The sequence below is a fragment of the Periplaneta americana genome, chromosome 10, assembly GCF_040183065.1.
Source record: "Periplaneta americana isolate PAMFEO1 chromosome 10, P.americana_PAMFEO1_priV1, whole genome shotgun sequence".
Classification (NCBI taxonomy): Eukaryota; Metazoa; Arthropoda; class Insecta; order Blattodea; family Blattidae; genus Periplaneta; species Periplaneta americana.
This window is the reverse complement of record NC_091126.1, coordinates 66,024,163-66,048,061: the sequence shown is the minus strand read 5'-3', so window position 1 is coordinate 66,048,061 and position 23,899 is coordinate 66,024,163. Positions and strand designations below refer to the sequence as shown.

Sequence of the window (23,899 nt, the reverse complement as noted above, 5' to 3'; positions counted from 1 at the left end):
TTTTCGACTTGTGCAAGTTTAAAGGAAACTTTATATTCTTTTGTTTTGTAACAGCTATTTCTCAACGAGACTACAAAATTTATTATGGACACTTAGCCCAGACGAAGTACCAAATTATGGAAGAAATATCTGCTTTCTTCAAAGAAAACATTACTGGAAAATTCCCATTATCCAACTGTAAGTAAAGTTAAACATTTGCTCTTTTGAAGTTTTGTGCTAGTAAGAACTGAGATGGTATCATAAACATTTATGTTACATTGTAGTGCTGTATAGTGAGAGAGAGAGATATGTAAGTTATGAAGTTGCATAATTTTCTTCTCTATGTGACTGAAATATTTTACTTTCTAAACATTACAGAACATGTCATTTCACATAGGCTAATCTCTAATTGTTAAACACACTAATTAATATTTATTTCCTCTTATAGATAGGAAAAATATTGTTTTCTACATCGAAAAGTAAAATTACCTTTCTGGATGGCCAAATATTTATCATGCTCTCAATAAAATGAGTGATGATAGATTCGCAGGTTGAAATAAAGGTCCTTTGCGTGGCAACTTTCACAAGTAAAATACAGCTAGATGACTCATATTGTAGATTTACAACAACTTATCCTTCAATGAGAGAATTTGAGGCGATATTTGTGGCTGTTTTATTCAAATGTCAAAATTCAAATTTGCTTTTCCTCATTCTTACCTGTCATTCTATCATTAGGCTAATGAGTTCTGCATTCATATATCATAATGTTGAATAATCTCTGCAGTTGAATATATTGTTAAATGAAATATTACTACCAACACTTGTCATACAAGCATATTTCAGAACAGAGACGCTGGTAACTAACCAAAATTTCAAGTCAAACCTGAAATATCGATAATTTTTTTACCATTATTTGGGTGTAATTAACTAAGTAAAGACTGTTCTAAAATAATATGGTGAAGCAGTAATAACTTCATTTAAATCAAAATAGCTACTTGAATGCACAAATAATAAAACTCTGCACTTAAAACTGGTGCAGTCGAAACCACTGCAACATAATCATTACAACCATCAATTCTAATATATATATATCAACATTCTAAACACACCTTAAAAACTCGAAATTGATTCATGCAAGGAGTGATTAAATTAAAATGCAAAAACATAATACTTTTCCAGTGGAATCCGGCTTTTTGTGGAATAAACGGAAATGGAAGAGCTGATATGTTGGCTAAGAAAGGATCTAAAATCATACAGGAGAACAGAAATTATCATGTATTTTGAATTCATCAAACAAGTATTAAGAAAGAAAATCAACCACAAATTTAATTTTCAACTGATAGAAAAAGGAATAAATCTAGGTTGCTCAAATTTTTAAAGCTTAATTCTGGACCTACCCCAAAAATCTGCTGTTGCCATATTTAGACTGGTCATGACTATTTTCATAAAATTACCGTTCTCAATTCACCAAATTGTCTACTACATATTATGTAGTAAAGAAAAGGAAGTGGCCATGGAGTATTTGGTAAATTTGTGAACAATTGAAATTGTTTCATGACATTGCTTCTAAATATTGGGAAACAAGGGCGAAAATAACTTTACTGTTAAATCCAGGGTATTAGATACATACACACAACTAAATATTGAGTAATGAGTAGACCTTAAGTTTTATGTCAAATGCCAATTTCTGTAGGGATAAACTAAAGGTGTATCTATCAGTAATAATTTGTGGGCACCACGTTCATGTATCTTTATTCTTCAATTTTCCATGTTTCTTTTTCAGATGTATTTGATATCGTTAGATATTCGAGTAACAGAATAAAAATAGTGGATTTTAGTCCATTCGATCCTTTGAGGACATTGCCACTCTTGTTCACTTGGGGAGACTTGTGTGCAATGGAAAGGAACTTGAGTGCTGAGATGCCAACAATAGAATTTAGGATTCTTGGTGAAGATCCTGGTATTATTCCTAATCCAATTGCTCGTTATGGCTTTCCTCAAGACATTATTAATCTCTCTGCAAGTGGAAATAATTCTGCAATGGATAACATCATTTCAGTAAGTTACTAGTTTAGTACCAATGAACCTGAATTTTAAGATTTAGTGTGGAGTGAAACTGTAAATAGCTTGTAGACGTATTCTGCTGATAGTTATTTATGCTACTGCTACTGCTGCTGGTGGCAGTGGTGGTTGCAGTGACGATGATGGTGGTGACATGGACAAGATCAGTAACATAGTGTTAAACTCTTACTAAAATGATATTGAGCAGTGGCAGTGCGTCAATAAGAGCACAAAAGCACGTGAACACCTTGTTTCCATTAAAGCACGACTAGTTTTATTATTTAATACCATATTGACGTAGTGGGGATGTATAATATCAGAATCGAGGATTTTAAATTTCCCGCATCTTGCATAAATTCTTATGTAAACTTGGCAACATGCTTTCACGTACAAGCCATGCTCTTTTCAAGGAGGCTACAGGAATTACATGCATGCGCGGGAGAAAATTGTCTTTCGTTGACCGCTTATGACTCATCAAGAGCATACAGATGTCAGGTGCATCGATGCTTATAGTTACCGTGCTGTATCTTGAGGAGGAAATTTAATAGTCTGTATTTTAGCCTGTAGGTGTCAGCATTTCTCACTCTTGGAACATTTACTTTATGTGGATGTGTACAGTGTTGCTACGAGAGTGTAGTTAGTGAATTACTATAGGCCTTCTCTAGTGTTAGCATAATAGCATAGTTTGGCTTTCAAACATGCTGGCTGAATGTAATAGTGGTATGAATTTAAATATCAGTATGGTGGTGTATATTATTTAAGAATAATATTTACTAGCATGTATTTATAGTAATCTTTGCAAATGGGATTACAGTACTGGTATAGGCTATAGTGTATCAGTGTGTTGTGAACCGAAATATACTGTATCACTGAACATACGCTTTTGTAAATAACGGCACTGTGGTACGGTATATATTAATTTTTAACAAACATAAACAATGAAGTCTGTTCAAGCAATTTTGAACACTAAAGAAATGGGTAAACTGACTTGCCAGGAAAAATTGAATATAAAAAGACTGGGTATCATTATTATTATTATTATTATTATTATTATTATTATTATTATTATTACTACTACTACTATTATTAATATAAAAATTGGAAATTTATCCTTTGAAGAGGTGGAAAAATTCAAATACCTGGGAGCAACAGTAACAAATATAAATGATACTCGGGAGGAAATTAAACACAGAATAAATATGGGAAATGCCTGTTATTATTCGGTTGAGAAGCTTTTATCATCTAGTCTGTTGTCAAAAAATCTGAAAGTTAGAATTTATAAAACAGTTATATTACCGGTTGTTCTTTATGGTTGTGAACCTTGGACTCTCACTTTGAGAGAGGAACATAGGTTAAGGTAAAGGTATCCCCGTAACATGCCATGAAGGCACTTGGGGGGGCATGGAGGTAGAGCCCCATGCTTTCCATGACCTCGGCACTAGAATGAGGTGGTGTGGTTGGCACCACGCTCTGACCGCCTTTTACCCCTGGGACTCAATTTTATAGGAGGCTGAGTGAACCTCGGGGCCGTTCTGAAAGTTTGGCAACGAGAAAAAATCCTGTCACCACCTGGGATCGAACCCCAGACCTTCCAGTCCGTAGCCAGCTGCTCTACCAACTGAGCTACGGGTGTTTGAAAATAAGGTGCTTAGGAAAATATTTGGGGCCAAGAGGGATGAAGTTACAGGAGAATGGAGAAAGTTACACAACACAGAACTGCACGCATTGTATTCTTCACCTGACATAATTAAGAACATTAAATCCAGAAATTTGAGATGGGCAGGGCATGTAACACGTATGGGCGAATCCAGAAATGCATATAGAGGGTTAGTTGGGAGGCCGGAGGGAAAAAGACCTTTGGGGAGGCTGAGATGTAGATGGGAAGATAATATTAAAATGGATTTGAGGGAGGTGTGATATGATGATAGAGACTGGATTAATCTTGCTGAGGACAGGGACCAATGGCGGGCTTATGTGAGGGTGGCAATGAACCTCCGGGTTCCTTAAAAGCCAGTAAGTATCATCATTATTATTATTATTATTATTATTATTATTATTATTATATGTTTTGAATTTATATACGGTTTTTTCGATAGTGAAACATTGGAATCATGACATTTCATGTTAGGCTAAACGTACAATTTCAAATTCTCTTCGGTTTTGGAACACAAAATTGTGAACACACGTAATATTTTATCATGAGCCGCCATTGATATTGAGATTTACGAAACAATCGTGAGGCTGACGCTCTAGTTGAAAGAGATTCGAAAGGGGAACCAATGATTCTTTGAAGAAAAGATTGTAAATGCTTAAGTCAGTAGACAGAATCACTTTATACTGAGGAGACTTGTTTCAATTCAGTATACTAACAACTGATTTATTCTTCAAACAGAATTTCCAATCCAACCCTTGGGACCACAGTCTCTTTGGAATTCAGGAACACAGTCTTGTTTGGCTATTTGATCTGATAATCTGGACCACACAGAATACACTCTTAATATGTACCTTGATATTCTTTTGAAGAAAATTTCAACAAAACTGGTAAAAACTGTGAATTTTTGGTCAGATGGACAGTCATCACAGTGGAGGAAAAAGTAAACTTCAGCTGCTATCAAAGTATTTAAGATAAAGAGAAGTTAAATATAATTTGGAATTATATGGTCATATCACAAGCAAAAAGACTGTAGGTGACATTGAGTAACAGTCAAAAGATATATCCAAGAAGCAGCAGTATGCAGAAAAATTATTGTCCAAAATTCGTATGTTCGTCCAAGTTGCAAGTAATTTGAAAAATGTATAAACCCTTGATCTAACACAAGAAGAGAGTGACTAGCGAAGTAAGAAACTTGATTACAGTAACTGAACATGAAGATCTGATCATCAGTGCTGTGCAAGTTGAAGACATTACAAAATTTCATAACAGTAATGACTCTCAAGCAACAGATGTAATGTCATGTATGAACGTGACATTGTGGAGGAGTATTTTAAGATCGATGATTGGCTGGAGGTTAATTATGAGAAAAATTTGCTTGGCGTGTAGTAACAGAAGTTGGACATGCTGAATATAAAGTCAGAGCTGTGGAGAAATATGGGAAAATGGGAAGACAGTGGAAATAGCCAGAGAAAAATGATGAAATCTACTGCCCAGCGAATGAAATTGTATGAAAACTAAACCCTCCTCTAAGAAAGGTTTCTCGGGATATGTGGCAAATTTGATGTGGAATAAATAATTCATGAATTAATTTTGTGTTAGTCTGACATGATAATTTTAAAGAATATTATTCAATAACTTGGTTATTAAAAGTTTAACATTTGCTAACTTTACTTTTTATGTTAGTAATTTTTTATTCAGTTTGTAACATAACTTGCCATTTTGAATGTAATGTAAGTTACCTAAATTTGTTACTTAATTAGACTTTAATAACGTAAAAGCGTCAAAATATGTCAGTAAATTTTCTATACACTTTCAATGTTTTACTGAAGTGAAAATTGTTCTCATTTGCAAATATTAAGTAGAACAGAGTTTTTTAAGCCATTTTACAGTGAACTTGACAATTGAAGACATGCCCGGAAAAATGAGTTAACCCTCAAAATTAACATTTGTCGATTATGAGATGTTATTTTTGACATTGTGCTATCCTCCAGCCATCATATTAGGTTAAATGCAGTGAGCCAAAGTTCTTGTGTTTCATGATATGCCTTTTCTGTAACCTCAAAAATGGGGTAACCAATTGCTGCAATACACCTCTGCTCTCGTGGAGAGTATCGGAACTAGTTGATAAGCAAAATGGCCATCACAGACTCAAATGTTGTAAATGAGAAAAATAGATTAATGAATATCTCTTATAAAGTTTTATAATACCACTATATTTCAGTTTTACAGAATAAAATTTTAGCAGGATAATACTTTTATAATATACAAATTTTAAGAATATAATAAGCAATAACCACATTTATTGTAGTGCTTGAATGTTTATATTGGTATACTCTACTGGGGATATAAACAGAAACAATGGCAGCAGTTGAAGAAGGGAATGGTGGCAAAAATGTGAAAATTAGTGAAAATTATCGCGAGAGAAAGTGTAAACCAGAAAACTGACTAAATGAAAGATTTGATTATTATTTGTGGGTTAGTAGTGAATAGAAATATTTTTTTATGTAGAAGATAGTTGTTTGTGAATGTTCAAAGAGGTTTAAAGTATTTTATTTTTATATTATTAATAAAGTATTCTTATTTTGGACAAAAAAGGTAAAGTTTTTGACAAAATATGTAAATGTATACTGTATGCTTGCACCTCATGTTCACAAAAATAAATCAAGATAACTTGTAATATTTTTTAGCTTCATTCACAAATCTCTATTTTTCTCCATTATAAGAAAGTGTGGGTTAACCTGTTTTTCCAGGCATGTCTTCAATTCCATTTATTGTATCGTAAGTTACCAATAACAAATAATAGATTTGTAATCACTGTATGGAATAGTGTTTTGTGATGTGAGTCAAGACAAGGTGAGAAAAATATGTTGTTTATTCAGTCTTTGAGCCACTCTCCACATTGAAGGAAAATAACTTAAGGTTAAAAGTATTCTTTCTTCATGTGAATGTAACATAACTTACCTAGTAAGGAATTTGTGCCAGGATTTTGGATGTGAAAGATAATATTTAAAGAAGGTGGACTGCAGACTACGGTATATGTACTTCGAATATATTGATTGTATAAATCATTTATTCATGAGATAGTCGGTTTACTACTAGATGTATTACTGAGATAACAAGCGACAGAGTTAGAGCAATTTATTATAAATTATTATATTTACTTTCATCAAGTGTCAGCCAGCTGGGTGCAAAGTGTGTAGACTCTGGGATAAGATCATGCAAGAGTGCTTAGACCTGAAGCCAATTCGGTTTTGTTCAAACAGGATTCAAACTGTTTTCTTGGTTGATTTGTAATTTGATGAAACATAGATACACCACTTCGATTTGAAATCTAAAATTCGAAACATGGAGTGGCGATATCAAGTTCTCCTGTAACTCAGAAGTTTCAGAAACAGACCTCAGCAGGGAAGATTATTACAGTAGTGTTCTGGAATGCTGAAAGGATTTCAGTGCTTGTCTATATTAAGAGGTCAGATGACTAATGGGCATTACTAAACGACATTTCATACAAGTTGAGAGGATGCGAAAGCATTTCTTTCCTCTTCCACTTGCCCTGAGTTCGTCAGTAACAGGCTGGTAGCTGTCATCTCTTATACCTTCACCCCCCCAAGTTGTACACACAAGAAAATAGAATATTAAATAAAGTACATAAATGAATATAAGATACAGTGACACAGATGTTCGACAATTACATGGTTGAGTATATTTTAGTGTCGTTCTTACAATACTTTCAACTATTAATTTTAGTAAGGAATGTTAGTTTGTATTATAAAGTCAGGGGGGAGTGACACAGTGCAGATTGTCCCATTGTGTGTGTTGTAGAGCAGCGACTAGCAGTGGAGAAAACATTTATCTTCTGCTTTCGGTAGCTTTTTAATGTGACAGTTGATATAAAGAGCAATAAAATGAAATATAAATGCTTAGTATAGACTTTTGAAAATTGATTATCAGTAAATATTTTCAATAATATAATTTTTCACTGTGTTGAAAGTCAATTAGTGGAACGTTAGTAAGATGGATAGTAGCATCTTCCCCTTCACTGATGATTGAGAGTGTGAGTAGAGGGGAAGGCCTATCAACCGAACTGAAATGGGGATTAGTAAGTGTTAATGACCCACCTTCGCAATTGCATCATGATGAAAGAGGTGAGAAGACTTCTCATGGAATTTTCTTCCATCATAATAAAGCTCCAGTTCACAAAAGGCTCATTGCTGTGAATGAAATTCATAGTTCTGCATTTAAACATATCAAATATCCACCGCTCCTCTGACAGTGCTAAGAGACTTTTTGTTTTCAAAACTCTGAGAACATGTCAGAAAGTATGAGGAAAGCTTGGAGAATGAAGACAGTGGAAAGTTTCTTTGTTCACCAAGATTCAATGTTAAAAAATGATGTAACAGTCCTAGAACATAGTTGTTTTTTTTTTTATTTTAGTAGGTTATTTTATGACGCTTTATCAACAGCTTAGGTTATTTAGCGTCTGAATGAGATGAAGGTGATAATGCCAGTGAAATGAGTCCGTGGTTCAACACCGAAAGTTACCCAGCATTTGCTCATATTGGGCTGAGGGAAAACCCCGGAAAAAATCTCAACCAGGTAACTTGCCCTGACCGGGAATCGAACCCGGGCCACCTGGTTCCGCGGCCAGACGCGCTAACCGTTACTCCACAGGTGTGGACACATGGTTGGTAGAAATATCTTTCAGTTTAATGGAATTATGTTGAGAAATATGTAGGGCATATTGGTACCTTGTTGATCTGGTAAAGTTTTAAATGTCTGTAAGATACGTAGTTTATATGTTTTCATTTCGTGATATCTGCGATTAATTTTCATGTTAAAAACCATGGGCCACTGGTGACCACTCAGTTTGCCAGCTCCTTAGTACGACCCCAAGCAGAGTCTCTGAAGTATTGAGAGTAATACCATCACTAGCATGAAGAAAGGCTTCCCAGCTAGGAAATTTGTTGCACAGTCTTAGAAAAACGTTTTGTCGCACAGATACATTATTAAGATCCAGAAAGGAGGCAGTGCGCATGATCAGAGGACAAGCGACCTGGTTCACAAGAGAACGACTAGTTGAGGTAATAAAATTAGTTTTGTTGTCTGATTATGCGCACTGCCTCCTTTCTGGGACTTGTAAAGTATCTGTGCGACAAAACTTTTTTCTAAGACTGTACATGTGTTTCATGTCAGTGAAAAGTTTGTGCACATTTTACGAAAGGTTCATTCCCCCTAAGTAAATATTTAATGAACAACTGTTCATTCATCTAACTCCCTAGTGTCCAGTCATGAGAAAAAAGAAACCCAATCTCTATGAATCTTACATGTTTTCTTGAAGTAATATTTAACCTTCAGGAGCCGTGCATCCATTATAGTGACCAGCTAGTATTATGGTCATGATGTGATGTAATATGTTATGTATAAAATACGTTGATATTCTTTCATTTTATATAACATTAAAGACATAAAGACATTGCACTTGATTAAAACAATAACAATTTTTTTGTGATTTTTTTTTCCCCTCCCCTTAAAAGGAGCAAAATCATTTCAACTGCAGTCAACTGAAACCCCGTCATCTTCCATGCGTACCATTACACCAATTGCTTTACATGGGCCCTCCCCATCCTTTACCAAAGGCTAAATTGACTGCAGTGGCTGGGATGCGAACTTGCAATCTTAGGCATGATATGCTGGCCGGACATATCTTGTGCACCTTAAACCGTTCCGCTAACGAACCCAACACGAATTTACCCGATTATGCAGGTATACGAACCCCTGGTTAAGAGTTACGGATTTCCATACAATAGTGGCGTAAGTCTTCCGGCTTCTAAGGGTTAATCATTTTAAATGTTCGACAGTTTCACTAATCATGGAATTATTTTGTGTATTAACTTTTATGTTTTGTCTTTCTCTCTTTCAGGAAGTGGAGGCACAAGCATCTGATGAGCGAAATGAGGAAGACTTTTGAATTTTTTGTTGGAAATAGATATATGAGACAAGCTCATTATAACATTGTGGAGGCACAAGTATCTGATGAGCGAAATGAGGAAGACTTTTGAATTTTTTTTGTTGGAAGTAGATACATATATTATGGGACAAGCCCATTATAACATTTTTAGTTCCATATACCTTTAAATTATATGTATATCAAAGCATTTAACTTTTCTATCACTGAGTATACTCATTTATTGTATTTCTTTATTATATATGGAGCAGTTTCTTTCAATAAATGCAATGTCAGTTCATCATAATTCTATATATTGCATACATTTCAGTGATTAGAAGGATGCCATTATTTAAACTGTCCTGAAAATTTATTTAGAATGGTATTTTTTGTTTTGGGTTTATGACACTAAATTTTTTTTTTATTTTCTTAGTATTAATGAATTGTATTTATAGATTACATGTCAGATTATAATATCTTCTTGTAGCTCACTTCCATCATAAAGTTCCACCCTGTACACGTGTTTAAAGATACCTGTGCCTTTTCATGTCTCATCTTCTGACCTTCTAAGGCAGGCTGACCATCTGTCAGGAAGGTATCGCTACTGGCTGAGTGTTCTCCCCTCTATTGAGAGAAAAGAGCATTAGAGACAACTGCTGGAAAGTAGAAATACCTAATAAAAACACAAACTGTGCCCTGTTCACATGTCCTACCACAATCATCAATTTTGTCCTTTTCAGAGCCCAAGCCCTGCTTAGTGATGTCTGTAGATGGTCTCTGAATCATTCCCTTACTATATTGTAACCTCATACAGGATATCCAGGTGCGAACATAATCATCAGGAAACAGGAAATATAGAACTGATACACACCCGTCCAGTCGACCCAGATGGCAGCCATTACTTTGATAGTGAGTAGCATACCTTATTTAAACTCGCTTACAATACAGCAATAGGTTGAAGCAAGTGGCATTTACTAGAAATTTCGTACCATAATGCTGAAACAGGTACAGCAGACCCTCGATTTAACAGACTAATAGGAGCTAAAATTGTGCCCGTTAAATCGCGATATTTTTTAAAGGGTAATATTTTATAATACAACATTGTAATTTTAACAGTACAGTACAAAGTATTACTATTTTAATATGAAACACTACACAGTATTAGAGTCCGATTATAAATACAGTTTAACAATAAAAACCCTTTACAGGACTGTTTTAGTGATTAAAAACACTTTCTGTTAGTCACTGATGGTCCAAAAGAATATGCAAGCACTTGTTTACTGGTAGGAGGTTTCTGTGAACTAGTAGGCTGAATGAAGAAAGCATTGATCTTCAGTTGCTTTACAATTACATGCTGTTTCTTTATTACTAAAGATCGCAAATGCTTAAAATGTTCATAATATGCAAAAAGTCTGGATTTGAGGATCCACCTACTGTCATCCTCTGAGGAGTTTAGTGCTGAGAGGAATGCGGTTCCGACTAGCCTAGCGCGGTACTGGAGTGGGAGGGACCAGTGACAGCGGCAGTCTGGAATGAAGTGCAATCATACTGAAAACATTTCACTCGTATATAGAGTACCTAACACGTGCACAGTCACACACTACTACAAACTGAAGACCATATTTTTGGATGATTAATACTTCTCACTCCGCTCGACTCAGCTTGTGTGTAGCACCAAAAGAATCTACCTGCACCCCCCCCCCCGCACAGATGGCAAGAATACCTCAGGTCTCGGCGCTAAACTCGTCGGAGGAAGACAGTATGTATGAGATGACACCATCCATATGTTCTCTTATTACAGATGTGACTGATTTTAAATCATATTTGGCGCGTATTTGTTAGGAAATAGTCTAGAAATAGAGATTTTAAAATATGTCCGTTAAATTTGAAGTCCGTTGAATCGAGGGTCTACTGTACTTAGTTTCATCAAAGACTTCGCTTGTTTCATTTACCACGATAGTAAGGAAGGATGGTAGTTTCTGCAGTATTGAAGTTCGCACACTGGTACTATTTTGTGTACATCTGTTACGGATTCTGAAATTAAATTTCAATGAAATTTGTCAGCTATTAGGTTTAAAGAAAATGTAAATTGTCTACACTAAAGTATTATCGTCATCCCTCATTTGTTCTCTGCAGTGTAAAAAACTGAGTTACCTAGCATATTGAATATACACAAAACTATTAATTAAACTGAGTTACCTAGCATATTGAATATACACAAAACTATTAAGGCTTATTCTGTAAATAATGGTGTAAACCTGCTCGAAATGCTTTAGGATCGAAAATGTATTGATAGTGTAATATTTATTTCATATTTTGCCAAAATGTTCTTCATATTGTGCAGATCTCTACTAGTGACTTATATTTCTACACTCTTTATCTACAAACTTATGTAGTCTTAACAAGATTTGCTGGCAGACATCTTCCCTTAACGCGGGGACTTCGTGGATGATAAACCGCCCTCAAAAGTTTATCGTTCTACTTTTACAAAGGTTTAGAGTCCTTAGGCTATGTCATTTGTTGAGTAATTATTAGAATATTTTATTAATAGCTTTTCCATATGTGTAAGAAATGCACTCGCACAAAACAATTTTTGTTAAAAGTATGGCTTTGGATTATTTCATTCTCACACCTTCAGTTAATTTTAATTATTTTATCTACGTGTTTGCAATAGTGTTTAATTTAATGTGCATTCAATTTGATTCTTGTTATGATTGAATGAAAAAGCACTGTTGCAGTTATTGACTAATTACATATATTAATACTAATTATTAAATGCATCTGTTAAGTAACCAATTGCAATATCTTTTGCAAAATCTTTAATGTTTAAGTTGTCAATAATATTTCTGTACTATATACTATACTATGTTAAAAGAATTTGCAATATATTTGGGATCCTCTACTTTATAATCATTGGTTTTAATGAAAAAATATTTTCTTTCTTAGGATACCTACAAGTTTAAATTTAATAATACTCCGAATAGGTTTAATTGCATTATCTGAATTTTGTACTTTTCTATTCAAATATATTTTATTTCCCTCTTTCATAATTTTTGATAAATTACACTGTACTTCTTGCAGTATTTAAGAACAAGAGGATTTACTTTTGTGTACATTGAAAGATTAACACACTTAAGTGTTACGAAATTTCAATAGTTATAATTTCTTTAATGAGGTGTCTGATCACTAGGATATACTGAGTTAACAGCAAGAATTGATTTGCATTAACTGAGATACAATAACTTATAATATTCATGTACTGCTTTTCAGTTACCTTCCATTTACTTAAGTTCTTAGAAAATTAAAAAATTGACTTGTTCACGCAGACGTTTTGATAGTGTGATAGCTGATTTCAGGCCATAGAGATCTGTGCCAAAATGATAAATTTAGCTTGAGAGTGTGTTACTTCCTTATTGGATGTTCCCTGTCTTCACCTTAGAGCATACCAGGCTATCTGAGTTATTACAAAATGGTTTTGTTCCAACAAAATAATTCCAATTGCTTTGCCAAGAAATCAATTCTTGCTGTTAACTCAGTATATCCTAGTGATCAGACACCTCATTAAAGAAATTATAACTATTGAAATTTGTCAGCTATTAGGTTTAAAGAAAATTTTATGAGATTTTACAATTTACTTTTGTGTACATTGAAAGATTAACACACTTAAGTGTTACGAAAATTGAACAATGAAACTTTTGATAGAAATATTTCAGAAGAATAATTGTAATATCTTACATTAGTTTTGATAAAACTTGCTACCTACTAGTGTAGGTGTAAGAAGCATGCTCTGAGGCTATGTTTTACTGTGGATTTAAATCCTGTTTGGTTTTTTCCGAAGTTTTTCTCAACAGTAAGGTGAGTCTCAGTAATCCTATGGCAAATCTTTAAGCTTATCTCACCGTAAAACACAATCTCCCTTCTCACTAATTTTATTGATACTAGATAAATGCACAATTTATTCGGCATGATTGAATGGCCAATTAAAAGAAGAGTCTGCTTCTCATAAAATTCTCTTCATCAATTCCATTCCTGGATAAATGTGTGCATTGATTCCGAGATTAGCAATCACATTTCAGTGGCAACATAATTTCGCCCATGTATGCCAGGTGATTGTCCATTGTAAAAATTTCTAAACAACACCCAACACATGAGGCGATCCATTCCAAAACTGGCTGTGTGCACTTTTTAAAAAAATTGAATTTCTGTAATAATAGACCACTTAAGGGATTAACACAGAATGTTTATTCGTCTAAACTGTCTATTTGCCTGTTATCTTTAATGTTAAAAACTGAGTGTCATTCCAGAACTTTCTATTGTGTGCAGTCCTGTAATACCAAAACTGGCTTTTTGCACCAATGAGAGTTTAGTGTAGATTCGGGTAGCAACCATTTTACTTCTTACAGAAATTCTCTGACATCTCCTTTTATTATTTGAAGTAATACTTTTTTTTTTTTTGAACAATTTGTTGTGAAAGTGCACATGGCCAGTTTTGGAATGGATCGCCTCACATGCACTCTGTCAGTCTCTGTTTTATTGATCCACATCATCTGTTCCTAGTATGTCTGGTTCTCTTCTTCTCTTTTTTCATAAATTCACTTTCTGCTTCTTGCAATGCCTTGAAAAGGGAACTTTCTATTTTTACTTGATTTCGTTTCAACATTTTCTTTGTTGCTTGACACATGGATCAGAAAAGCAGGTCAAGATGGTCTTCTTTATCCTTAGAACAACGTTGTAGAAACCAGTCTTGATGTTTCATCCATCAATCATCTGCTGATTTCTAGAGGAATTCAAGGGTGGGATCAACTGCTTTCCCCCCCCCCTTTTGGCTGTCCCTGACAAAGATTTCGTAATTCACAAAATCATAAGCAATTGCTGTACTCGTGTATTCTTCGTTAACAGCTGTTCACTGTTACATGGAGAATTGTCTCAGAAATTAATGTCTTTCGACCTGTTTTTCATGCCTAGCAACACAAACTCCATTTTGTTCTCATAGTAGAGACTCCTACCTATAGCAAGCCGCCCTCCTTTTCAGAGCATCGTGATGCCAATCTCTAAGTTCCTTCCAACCTTCTTTAGCATCTGAAACAACATGAATTGTTTTGCAACTTATTATTATGATCTTTTTGATGCAGAATACGTCTTTCTCCATTTCAAGTATCTGCACCCTTTCCAGGATCCGTGGTGAAGCAAAAATTAGCAGAATTTCAAATATGAAGACTCTTAAAAATAAACTTTGAGGCACCTAAATTAGGTTCTAAAAATTATCAAAATATGAATTAAAATACAGTTTTAGGCACTTAAAAATAAAATTTCAGGCTGCTAAAATAAGATATTTTGCACCTAAAATGTGTGTTTTATTCACTCGAACTACACTAACCATAAACATGTAATTAATTAGTGAGTATTGAATATTATGGTATACAATGACAAAAACAGTGAATAATTGTTGTTGTTAGAAACCTTATTTTTGTTATATTTTAAATTAAGGATAATTATTAATGAAATTCATTGGCCTCATTTGTCTATGGCTGCTGATACATTAATATTACAGTTAAATTTATTAATTTCAACTGAATATACAATTAACACATACTTCATAATTTTCTTTGAAATACAAATACATAACTATTTCTCTGAAATGTTTTGTTGTCAAACTTTGCCTTTTCTTAAACAACCATTTTATAGAGGAAAAATATATTTCAAATGATAACAAAGTTAATGGATGGATATTTAAATCCGGTGACATTTGCTGTCGCTGATTTCTTTAGAGATACGTATACATTAGTACGTGAATATTAATTTTTTGATCCCAGATTTAGCTGTTATTGTTATCATTGGTTATTAATGGAGAAAATTTCGCTCCAGGGATCGAATCCGTGTCCTCGGTTCTACCCTCAGAGTGCTCTAACCACTGAGCTATGCTGAGGCTCTATCTGCACCACTAGATCGAGTCTTTATCCTTTGGTATTTTCCCTCTGTGGCCTTACTCCATGTTCGACATATATGTTGACACATATATTAAGTCAACTGTCATCATGTGGATTGAGCCTCGGTGTAGCTCAATGGTTAGAGCGCTCAGTGCTCACAACCAAGGACCCGGGTTTAATCCCCGGTGCTAGAGCGAATTTTTCTCCATTAATAACTATACGTATAGGTCTCGCAAGTACGGATTACTGACGGAAGGAATGCGAATCAAACACTGCGATAAGGAAGAGTGGGCGAGAAGAAAGGTCACGAGATAACTTGAATGATATTCAAGAGTACAGTCGGAAGAGAAATGACATCGATAGAATCAGTCTTGCGTTGTGATAGTTACATTACGACTTTAGTTTGTTCCATTGCATGTGAATACATGTCTTGTATCGCACGGTATTATTATTACATTCGTAAACATATGTTGCGCGTTTAATTAGCTTCGAATTTTTCTCTTGCTACGTTCTTTATTTCCACAACGATGTCCTCATCTGTTCTTCTTCTTGGAAGAGACAGTACTTCCATCGGCTCGCACCTCTCCTCCCTCGGCGTTCCTACATACACACGTCAAAACAGACAGTGACGCCACCATTGGTTGTCGGTAATCATTTCTTGCGCGAGCTATAATTAGGCCATGAACCAATGAAACTGGTATGCATAACTTGTAAAGCCCGGTTCATACGGTGCGTGTTTCTGTGATGGATTCCAAGGTGGCTGCGCGGATTTCGAGGGTATGTTCCAACGAGCTAGGTACTAGTATATATACTTGTCTGGATTTAATATTAGAAATGTAGATGCCATTTGCACGCCCTTCATTAGTTGTCTTATGTTAGACCCATGCTCTCCATTTGCAAACCAACACAACTGAAGTATATTAGTGTTTGTAGTGTATCCCTGATACAGCATATTCTTTCTGTTTCACGTATATATTAACAGGTATGCCCTACAGAATTCTCTCATATGGTTTTAGAAACACCATTGGAAATTTTGTCAGAGAAGTTTGTGAAAAGTTAAGAGGAAAACTTGCAAAAATGTATCTGCCATAATCTACAAAAAGCAACTGGGTGGGAAATGCAAATGTATTTCAAGACTTGTGGCAGTTTCCTCACTGTATGCGCAACTGACAGCAAACATTAACCATCAGGAAGCCAACACGTTCGCAGTTCTTCAGTTATAACAAGAATTTTTGTCCACACCTGTGGAGTAACGGCTAGCGCGTCTGGCCGCGAAAGCAGGTGGCACGGGTTCGATTCCCGGTCGGGGCAAGTTACCTGGTTGAGGATTTTTCCGGAGTTTTCCCTTAACCCAATACGAGTAAATGCTGGGTAACTTTCGGTGTCGGACCCCGGACTCATTTCACTGGCATTATCACCATCTCATTCAGACGCTAAATAACCTAAGATGTTGGTAAAGCGTCGTAAAATAACCTAAAATAAAAAAAGAAACAAGAATTTTTCAATTGTATTACTTGCTGCAGTAGATGCCGACTACAAGTTCACAGTGGTTGATGTAGGGTCTTACAGCAAATTCAGTGATGGTAATATTTTGTGCAATAGTTCGTAATATACATTTTAGTCCCAGAACAATTTGGAATTAGGAAAAATAAAGGCACAGAAAATGCAACATTTAGTTTAACTGACAAAATTCTGGAGGCAGTTAATAAAAAAATTACAAGTTGGAGGGATTTTCTGTGATTTATCCAAAGCATTTGACTGTATAAATCATAAAATCCTGCTAGATAAATTAGATTATTATGGAATTAAAGGTGTTGCACATCAATGGTTTCACTCGTATCTCATAAATAGGAAACAGAAAGTTGAAATCAATACAACTATGAACTCTGCATCGACATGGGGAACTATTAATAATGGAATTCCTCAAGGATCGATATTAGGTCCCCTACTGTTTCTAGTATTTATAAATGATCTTGTCCCCCCCCCCCCCAATAAAAGATATAGGTCATCCCATATTATTTGCAGATGACACAAGTATAGTAATTACAGCCAATAACTCCAACACATTCCAATCTTCAACAGAGGAAATTCTCTTCAAAATATGTGACTGGTTCTCAGACAATAAATTAGTATTAAATTGTAACACAACTAACATAATTCAATTTAAATCCTGTCCATATTCAACGTCGCAAATTTCCAGCGCAATAATTAATAATCTATTAGAAAAAACAACCAAATTTCTTGGCTTAAAAATCGATAATGTGTTAAATTGGAAAAAATCATATTAAAGAAATTACCCCCAAACTAAATTCAACTTGTTTTGCTATTAGACCTATGCAAAAGATAGTAAATATCAATACCTTAAAAACAATATATTTTGCATACTTCCACTCGGTAATGAGTTCTGGAATAATATTCTGGTGAAATTCCACAGATAGTAACAATATATTTCTATTACAAAAAAGAGTAATTAGAATAATAGTAGGTGCCAAATCTAGATAATCGTGTAGGACTATTTTAAAAAAACTACAAATAATGCCCATGGCTTGTCAGTATATCTTTTCATTAATAATCTTCCTCGTATGTAATCGTGAAAACTTTGTAACTAATTCAACAGTTCATAGCATAAATACACGTCAAAAAAATGACTTTCATACTCCATCGGCAAGTCTATCGTGCTATCAAAAAGGAGTGCGTTATATGGCAATAAAAAATTTTTAATAGCCTCCCCTATCGATATAAAAAATGAAACTCAAAACATAAAATTATTTAGGGCCAAATTAAAGAAGTACCTGATTTCTCACGCCTTCTATTCTGTAGGTGAATTCATGACATTCAATAACACTTCATGAAATTGATACTAAAATATGTGTTGTACAAGTAGACTGTATTGTAAATCTCGTCTGTATGTATTTCATCTAGACTGAGACTATAAATTAAGATTTTATAATAGTATTAAGTTTTTTGACTTGTTCCATATTCTAGCTGTAAGCATGTATGAATCGCATGGAATGTTAATAAATACAATACAATATAAATTGTTAGAAAAAAATAGTTTAGAGTTATCCTTCCGAAAGATCCAGGAAGGTAAGTTTATAGAATATAATAAATATTTTATGAAAATAATATATAAACCTTATGTATTTCATATTTCAATAGTGGAAGGAAGGTGTTATTTTTTTCAAAAGAACACGATATGGAAAGTACAATATATTTTATGGTCTGCTAGGGAAAGAGTCTGTGATGATGCGATAGTAGCGATCCTGGTGGTGAGCAATTATCTATGGATGCATATTTCAACTGTCTATGTTTGCTTATTTAGTAAGTATTAAACTTCGTGACTGTATATACTAGACTGTGATTTAACTATCCTCTCAGGATTTAACCTAAATACTGAATAAAATATTATCTTATACGCTCTAATTTCCTCATCCAGTCCCGTCATTAAATGAATTCCCACCTGATTTGAAAGTTCGAACCGCTAGGAGCGTCAAATGAAATATGTCTGTCTATTATATCATGTGAAATATCGCGAGATCTATGTCTTGTCAGTATAAATTCTTTGAACATACATACATGGAATACAAATAAATTAAATGAAATAAAATTTTTATACAAAATAAGTTCTATGTCTACGATGATAATTGTATGTATGGCAATCCTATGCCCAGACGAAGGTAAATTATGGAATCAAACCGAGAGGTTGGTAACAGCACCTTTACACAGTTCGACTCAGTTGTGTCATGGCGGATGTCGTGTTGTGATTTTTGATGGTGTTGAGCGAGACAATTCGGAAACACTGGAAGTAAAGTATTTTTTGATTTCTTAAAGAAATGGCGTCGAACCAAAAAAGTTGGAAGCCAACAAAAGGAGCAATAGAACAGTTTTGTACAGTTACGGGTAAGGTTTATGGTTATTGTTTTGATACGTACTACACCGTCAACAGAAAGAATGTTAATATAAACAAACATATGAAATAGTGACCAGCATTTTCACTGTGTTTTGTCAAGTTTCAAGCTTTAATATCATTGGGACATATCATCTACTGATATTACGTAAATACTATTTGCATTTCTTTCTTTCTTTGTCGGTAGGCAACTTAATAGCTAGGCGTCATTGAACGATAAGGTTTTATGGCTTTTTGATTTCCCATTGTAATCTGTGCACCAAGCGGTGCTATTTTCTCGATTTATTAAATGTTGGAAAGTCTCTTATTGATGTGCTTACTGGAAATACTTTTATACATTACGTTATTGTGCCGCGAAACCAAAAAATATCAAAATTGTTTGTTAATTAGTAGCTGGTGACAGTAAAGTTGAATTTATATCCTTCGTTCCAAAGATGTGACGTTTATATTTCTGAAGCTGACTAATGATTAGTACCTTGTTTTTACTGCCTCTAAGTATTCATTTGAAGTGGCAGTATATTCTTGAGCAATTGCAACTGCAGTAAGTTTATGACAATTTATTATTTTGGTCAATGTTACTTATGTCCCGCCCACTATAGAGACATAGGCCAATTTTACACATATTTAGTATAACTTGTTGTTTCTTTGACAGGTTAGGTTTGGTTAGTTTAAGTTTTTGTTATAGCCTACTTTGCATATACGATTATAGTGCAACATTGGCAGTGATAAAAGTGAAATATTCATTCCGTGGTCGTTGGATACTCTACATTCACCATTATTTTTGCCGGTAATTATTTTGCCCTTCATGGCTCTATATAAATAACCTAAAAAATGTTTTTTTTTTCTAATTAATTTTTTATTTGTTGAGTGTATTTGTGTTTAATAACTGGCGGAGAAACTGTTGAAATTGTTAAAAGCAGAAATGTAATTATTTCCTTCTGTGCCAAATTAGCAACGATCTTAAATAATTGAAATCTTTTCACATATTCCTTTGCCTCACGTCACTTAGATATCCCCTCAACTAATCCACTAATCTTGTCACATACCTTGTAAAATACCGGTGGTCCCTTGCTTTCCACTTTTAACATAATTTCAACATCTTTCCGTCACTTATTAAACACAAATGTACTCAATAAATCAATGGCAAAAAAACACTTCTTAGTTTATTTATATAGAGCCATATTGAAGCAAATCTCTCCCTCTTCTGGATGCAAATATACTCTAGTTTATACATAGCATCCCTGCTTCTTTGTATGTGCTTGTTTTCTTTGTTTTGTTTTGAGAAGGTTTGGGAGTGGATGATAGGCCTACTAATAGAAGTTAAAATGATGTAATGTTGAGATGTTTATTCTGGTGCCAGAATTTTTATGATTGGAAAGGACAAAAAGGAGGATGAAATTATGATTGCAATTATTCGTTTTAGTAGGCTAACTATCTCTCTGTGGAACACTTACCTATAAGTGCATAATGTATTTTCTGTTGTGTGCCTTGAATTGACATGTGCTTTCATTAGTAAACCTCTAAAATAATGAATGAGAGGAAGATGCAAAAAGAGAATGACTATACTTCTCATACGCTGTTTAATGAAAAAAATATGGTGCGAAAACTCGATTAAAAATTTTGGCGACAATATACCTATTACTATCTTTTAATGAAAAACTGGTTTTCGTCACGCTGTTGGTTTTCTGTGTGCAGTAGCCTGTTGCATAGATTTGGTTCATATGAGAATTCATGTGTCAATTTTATCGGGAACGGTATACCTGAAATATAAATATATAATATTGTGAGCTGAATAAATGTGACTTCTCATTCTGAAAAGACATTTTACAATGTTACATTTGTTCGCATAAAATTTCTGCACATTTAAAGGACAAAACTAAAATTCTCTCAGTCATTCATTATCATTATACACTGCTCTCTTAAATTGACTGAGTATGTTGAGAATTGAATCAATGTCTTTCCCAAAGCCAAACATGTTATGAAATGTTTGATATAAAACAATTTTTATCTCGAAAAGGAAACAGAAACGAGAAAATTGTATTAAACTTTTTTGTTTGAAATATCTCAAAGGATAACCCCTGAAATTAATGACATTACTTACAGTTCATATATATATATATATATATATATATATATATATATATATATATATATATATATACCGTAAGTAGCGAGGCATGGACAATCAGAAAAGCTGATGAGCAAAGGCTGACGACAGCTGAAATGAGGTTCATGCGACGAACAGCGGGATGCTCTTTGCTGGAACACTGTAAAAATGTGGACATATTGCAGGAACTAAAAATGGATCCTATAGTTAATTTTGTTCAACAATATTGACTTCAGTGGAAAAAACATGTCAAAAGGATGGATAGCACACGATGGCCTAAACAGATTCTTACTTATGTACCAGGAGGAAAGAGGAAATTGGGAAGACCATGCAAGCGCTGGCATGAGACCGTAACAGATCCTGCAGAGTCTAATACGTGAGGGATATGATGGTGGTGATGATTTTATATATATATATATATATATATATATATATATATAGACACACACACACACACACACACACACATATATATATATATATATATATACACACACACCCAGTGACACTGTTTTGTTTAGTCGCGCGGTTTTCATTTTCCCACCGCCCACCGCTACGAGCTTATCTGCGGCCAAGCGGCCACCTGGTCTGCCAGCACTGAAACATTTAGTATAGGAATTTGTACTTACCCAGCTCAAAGTAGGTGTTGAAAATGTCCCCCACCAACTCCTACACACTGTTGACACCTTCTTATGAAATTGTTAATTATTTTAAGAAGTTCTGCTTCACTGATTGACTCGATTTCAGCTCTTACACAGTGTTTGGGTAAACGAGCGTTGAGTGACTTCTTTTCCTATTGCGGATATGCATCTTCAGGCATCTTACATGTACCAACATAACTTACGAGACATTGCGAACGTTTCATGCTAGTTTGCAGTGTTCCAGCGGGATAGAAATTCGGCCATATTCATACCTCAGGGAAGTGTGTAGAGGTAAGAAAATGGAGTGTTATGACAAGTAAGGTTAGTTTAAACTTTTATTATGTCTTGCGTACTTATCTGTAACAGGTTAGGTTACGGTAGTTTAGGGCTTTGTTATGCCTTGTATAGGCAAATCTGACAGGTTAGGTTAGTTTAGAATTTTAGTGACAGGTTAGGTTAGTTTAGGCTTTTATTATGCTTTGCATATAAGAAACTGCGACAGGTTAGGTTAGGATAGTTTATTCTTTCGTTATGCCTTGTATAAGCGAATCTGTGACACTTTAGGCTAGGTTGGTTTAAAATTTCAGTGACAGGTTAGGTTAGGTTATGTTAGGTTAGTTTAGGCTTTTATTATCCTCGTCAAGTTGAAGGTGAAAGTGATTGAGTGTGGCACTCTTGAACAGGTAGTGATGTTTTTGTTTTCTATGTTGGCAGTTCAAGTGCGTTGGTGTCTCTTTCAAAATCGGCAGAAGTCACTCAACGCTTGTTTCACACAGTCTTTAAGCTCATTTATTGTATGCGGCTTTTCGCATAAACCTTATTTTTAAGTGTCCCCTCCCTCCCGCCATAGATAGAAATCGCATTGTGCTAAATCTGGATTCTTCGGCAGTATGAGCAGTAACAGAGTCTTGTTAGAAATACACTGAGGAATGTTCTCCATAAGTCAGTTCATCTAAAAATGAGTTAAGGATCTCATTCACATAATGTTCACTGGTGATTGTGCCCAGAGTGAAAATAGACCCAATAATTCTGAGTCCACACACCTATTTTTTCACCATACAAAGATGTTTCGAGTACAAGATTGGGTTTCTCCTGACTAATACCGATGATTTTGTGAGGATACATGTCCATTTAAATGAAAATAGGCCACATCAAAAAAATGACTTAATGTCGGAGCAATTTCCTCAGAATTTACTTTCTCTAAAATCCAATTACAAAAATGCATCCTCTTATTGGGATCTTGTTCATTTAACTTATGAAATACCGAAATTCTGTATGGCTTGAATTTAAGTAATTGTGTTGCTTCATGAGAGGATTCGTAACTTACTTCTGTTTCCTGCGCCAAACGCTCGAGACTATATAAGAGGTGAAATCGAGTCAATCAGAGAAGCAGAACTTCTTAAAGTAATTAACAATTTCATAAGAAAGTGTCAACAGTGCTCTATATACATATATAAGACATTGGCATGAGCAAATGCTGGGTAACTTTTGGTGTTGGACCCCAAACTCATTTCACCGGCATTATCATCTTCATCTTATGTTAAATAACCTAAGATGTTGATAAAGCGTCGTAAAATAACCTACTAAAATAAAAAAATACATGACACTGGCTGAGAAGAAACTGCCTATTGAAGGATGCACTGGAAGGAATGGTGAACTGGAGAAGAGTTCGGAGCAGA

General features: G+C 34.6%; 2 protein-coding genes across 6 annotated transcripts in view; both read left to right on the top strand.

Moving 5' to 3' along the window:
* LOC138707763 (translation initiation factor eIF2 assembly protein-like) overlaps nucleotides 1-9,786 on the top strand; it is a 29,732-nt gene extending 19,946 nt beyond the window's left edge. Inside the window, exons 6-8 of the mRNA XM_069837631.1 lie at nucleotides 55-177; nucleotides 1,763-2,037; nucleotides 9,615-9,786. Of these exons, the coding sequence (XP_069693732.1) occupies nucleotides 55-177; nucleotides 1,763-2,037; nucleotides 9,615-9,662 (446 nt within the window). The 3' untranslated portion in view covers nucleotides 9,663-9,786. The remainder of the gene's footprint in view (nucleotides 1-54; nucleotides 178-1,762; nucleotides 2,038-9,614) is intronic.
* A 9,514-nt stretch (nucleotides 9,787-19,300) lies between these two features.
* The window catches only part of LOC138707758 (UBX domain-containing protein 7-like), an 83,533-nt gene continuing 78,934 nt past the window's right edge, over nucleotides 19,301-23,899 (top strand). For 4 of the 5 annotated variants that reach the window (XM_069837627.1, XM_069837628.1, XM_069837625.1 and 1 more), the window contains exon 1: nucleotides 19,301-19,465. In XM_069837627.1, the coding sequence (XP_069693728.1) occupies nucleotides 19,399-19,465 (67 nt within the window). In that variant the 5' untranslated portion in view covers nucleotides 19,301-19,398. Of the gene's footprint in view, nucleotides 19,466-19,496; nucleotides 19,621-23,899 lie in introns of those variants that run through there. The other variant, XM_069837626.1, reaches the window with a different exon arrangement.